This window comes from Microtus ochrogaster, chromosome 1, assembly GCF_000317375.1.
Source record: "Microtus ochrogaster isolate Prairie Vole_2 chromosome 1, MicOch1.0, whole genome shotgun sequence".
Lineage (NCBI taxonomy): Eukaryota > Metazoa > Chordata > Mammalia > Rodentia > Cricetidae > Microtus > Microtus ochrogaster.
This window is the reverse complement of record NC_022009.1, coordinates 90,825,704-90,829,200: the sequence shown is the minus strand read 5'-3', so window position 1 is coordinate 90,829,200 and position 3,497 is coordinate 90,825,704. Positions and strand designations below refer to the sequence as shown.

The window sequence follows — 3,497 nt, the reverse complement described above, 5'->3', positions numbered from 1 at the left end:
ATAGATAGATAGATAGATAGATAGATAGGCAGGCAGATAAAAAGATCATATTGACCTGTTTTGTTTTGTTTTTTTTTGGAGACAGAGTCTCTGCATAATCTGGTTGGCCTGGAACTATGTAGACCAGACTGTCCTTGAACTCACAGAGATCTGCTTTCCTCTGGTGGGATTAAAGGCTTGCACCACCATCCCTGGCTTAATTTAAATGTTTTATTTAAATATCAGTCTTGATTTTTTTTTAACTTAAATCTTTCTCTTGGACAATCAGTTGAGTTCTTTTGCCTTCCCTAATTGGTTTGAAGTACTGACAACAATGGTTCACATTCTCAAGCATTTCTGAGGTGAACACTTAAATTTTCATCAGTAAGCAGTCTTGTCCAGTGATAGCCCATAGCACCTGAGGAATGGGAGCTGAAGCTATCCTCTGGCCTCCACGCACCCACACCCACCCACCCACACACATACATACACACACATACACATACACACACACTCACCCTCATATGCACACAGACACATAGAAAAACATCCTCTCTAACTCCTAAACTACCCAGCCCAATCTCACAGGTACCTATGCACTATTGGGTGCTACGGAGAGCAGTAAAAGTTCTAGCTCATCCAGTTGCAGTTATTAGATAATCAAAGTTCCAAAGTTTGTGATCTACCATTCACTGTGATGAATTCATTTGCTAACTTAATATTTTCCTGCGATTTATTTCAACTTCATAAAACCATTTTTTGTTTTCTCCTTTTGCCAAATGTGCTTTCTAAATAAAGCAAGCAGTCCTGCATCAATGAGATGCCAAAACTGACAGAAAAATAATGCATTTTTTTAAACTCCCTAATTGCTCCAGGAGTAGGGGGTCAGGGAGGTGAGAAACCTCTGCGTACACAAGTATGTCCAGCTACAAGCAAGGCTGTTTATGAATCCTTGCAGCAACAGATGCTCCGGGAGCATCTGAGGGTAAAGGCTGTCCTTGTGTTCCAGATGACAACCACACCATCTTGGCCATGCCTGGGACCACCTTTGCAGCCATATACAATCTGATGGCCTCCCTCTAGGAAACTGTACCCAGCAAATGGGAAGCGGAGGCAAACTGGGCAGTTTTCCAGACACCTGATGGTGATTCTATCACACAGTGGAGGATGAGGCCTGCTGAATGGACCACAAGAGGCACAGAATGCAGGGTGACCCAGACCCCCTCAGCACGGGGGTGAGACACCATCCCCACTGCTGACTCACAGTGATGACCTTTTACCCAGGAACCTGCCTCATTTGTTCCCACTCTCTAGGATCAGTATGTGTGTAATGACTGGCGAAGGGGAAAGAGCCATAGAGGCCTACCCCAGTTACTACCTCCACACGAGGAAGCCCCATGGGGTGAATGTACCATTCTTCCTAGCCAGCTATGGATCGTGTTTGCATGCTATGAGAAAACACTTGGTCCTTCAAAATTCCAAATTGCTGAAAAACAACCTAGACAAGTGTGATAGTTAATATCAACTGATTTCTGGGCATGCCTGGAAGAATCACTAGATTAGGCCCATTGACATGGAAATGCCCACTGTGAGTGAAGGCAGCACCATTCCGTGGACTGGGGCAGTGGACTGAGTTCAAACAGGGAAGCGAGCTGAGTGTCAGTGTTCACCCCGCTTCCTGACTTCAGATGGAAGGCAGGCATCACTTAACATCCAGCCATGCCCCCCACTTCTCATCCTGCCATGCCCCCCACTTCGCATCTGCCATGCCTCTCCCCACTTTGCATCCTGCCATGTCCCCCACTTTGCATTCCGCCATGCCTCCCCCCACTTCGCATCTCGTCATGCTCCCCACTTTCGCATCCCACCATGTCCCCTACTTTGCATCCAGCCATGCCTCCCACTTTCACATCCCGCCATGCCTCCCCAAGGTGGTGGACTGTATCTTCACACCATGAGATAAAGCAAAGACTTCCCGCCTTAATCTGCTTTGGTTGGTATTTTTTTGGCACAAGAAAAGTAAATAAGATCAGAAGTCACATGGTTTATTGAACATCCACAACTACAAGACCTACTTTCCCAAGTGTGAAGATTCAATAAGATAATGTAAATAAAAACTTTGAAACAGATAAAATATTAATAGTTACCATTAAGATGTCCTTCATTCTAAAACCACTACATAGTATATGAAAAAAAGATGGAAAAGGGGTTAGAATCTTGCCAGTAAGCCATGACCTCGTGGTGAACACAGATTAATAGAAATGGGTTAGATCATGTGAGAGTTAGCCAATAAGAAGCTAGAGATAATGGGCCGGGCAGTAATTTAATTAATACAATTTCTGTGTAATTATTTTGGGTATAAACTAGCCGAGCGGGAAGGAACAAGCTCCCCCGCCCCTGCCCCCCCACCCCCCCTCACCCGGCTCCTTTGAACATGTGGCCATAGTCTGTCCAATCAACAGTGCTGGCTGTGAATCTACATCCACAAACACAGTGAAGGTGGACCACAAACTCACACAAGATACAGAATACCTCAGAGAGAGTCAAAGACACAAATAGTAACACATAAAACAGAAAGAATTATTGGGACAGCAAGAAAGCTCGGTGGGCATGTGTGCACCTACACACACACTCACACACACCAAACTAAAAAAAAAATAACATTTTTTAAATAAAAAAATTCCTAGAAGAAAATATTCCTAAAAGTCTGGCAGGGAAAAGGTGCTCGCTGCCAATCCTGACCACCTGAGTTGGACTCCTGGGCCCCACGCGGTAGGAGAAGAGAGCACAGAGCTTGACTCTGCTCCACTCTGGACCGTGGCGTGTGCTGTGTGTGGGTGCACCATGTACATACATGCGCAATAATGGTGTTATTAAAGTAAACAGACAACAAAACGGGCTAGGCCAGCTACTCTGTGACTGCACCGAGCTGTTGAACTACTCACTTCACTACGGGACTGCACAGTATATGGATATAATTAGAATAAGGCTGTTGGGAAATAAATCCATGAGCTAAAGAAATATGACATTTGGAAATGAGAATTTAAATATAGCTCTATGGCAATGTTTCTTGTCCATTCTGCTTTGTTTGTGTGAGCATAGTTCACTATCTGCCATGAACTAACTCGGATCATAAGCCCCACATGTGGGAAAAAGGCAGGCCAGAAAGCTGATGGTTCCCACCAAGATAAACTGAATATTTCTCAGCAACTGAGTCACAAGCCAGCTAAGAGGAGTCCATTTTCAACACCAGCTTTTGTGGCCACCTCCTCAGAGAATCAAGAGCAGCTACAGCAGTTTGGTTGGAACTTCTGTTCAAAGTGAACCTTACCTGTGGGCTTTCAGGATTCTCTGGGCAATAGCATCGCCCACCTTGTTGAACACGACTTTATCATCAGCACAGCTTATGAGAAATTGGTTCTGCGAGAAAAATAGGACACTTGGGTAAGGCCGGGTTTTCTCTGGGAATTGTGTAGAATGAGGGGACCAATATTATATTGGTGACAGAGAAAATGCCT

General features: G+C 44.7%; 1 protein-coding gene across 2 annotated transcripts in view; it reads right to left on the bottom strand.

Annotated features, from left to right (window-relative positions):
• The window catches only part of Pld1 (phospholipase D1), a 186,775-nt gene that overhangs the window by 68,547 nt on the left and 114,731 nt on the right, over positions 1–3,497 (bottom strand). For both annotated transcript variants that reach the window (XM_005343906.2, XM_013347951.2), the window contains one exon: positions 3,311–3,399. In XM_005343906.2, the coding sequence (XP_005343963.1) occupies positions 3,311–3,399 (89 nt within the window). The remainder of the gene's footprint in view (positions 1–3,310; positions 3,400–3,497) is intronic.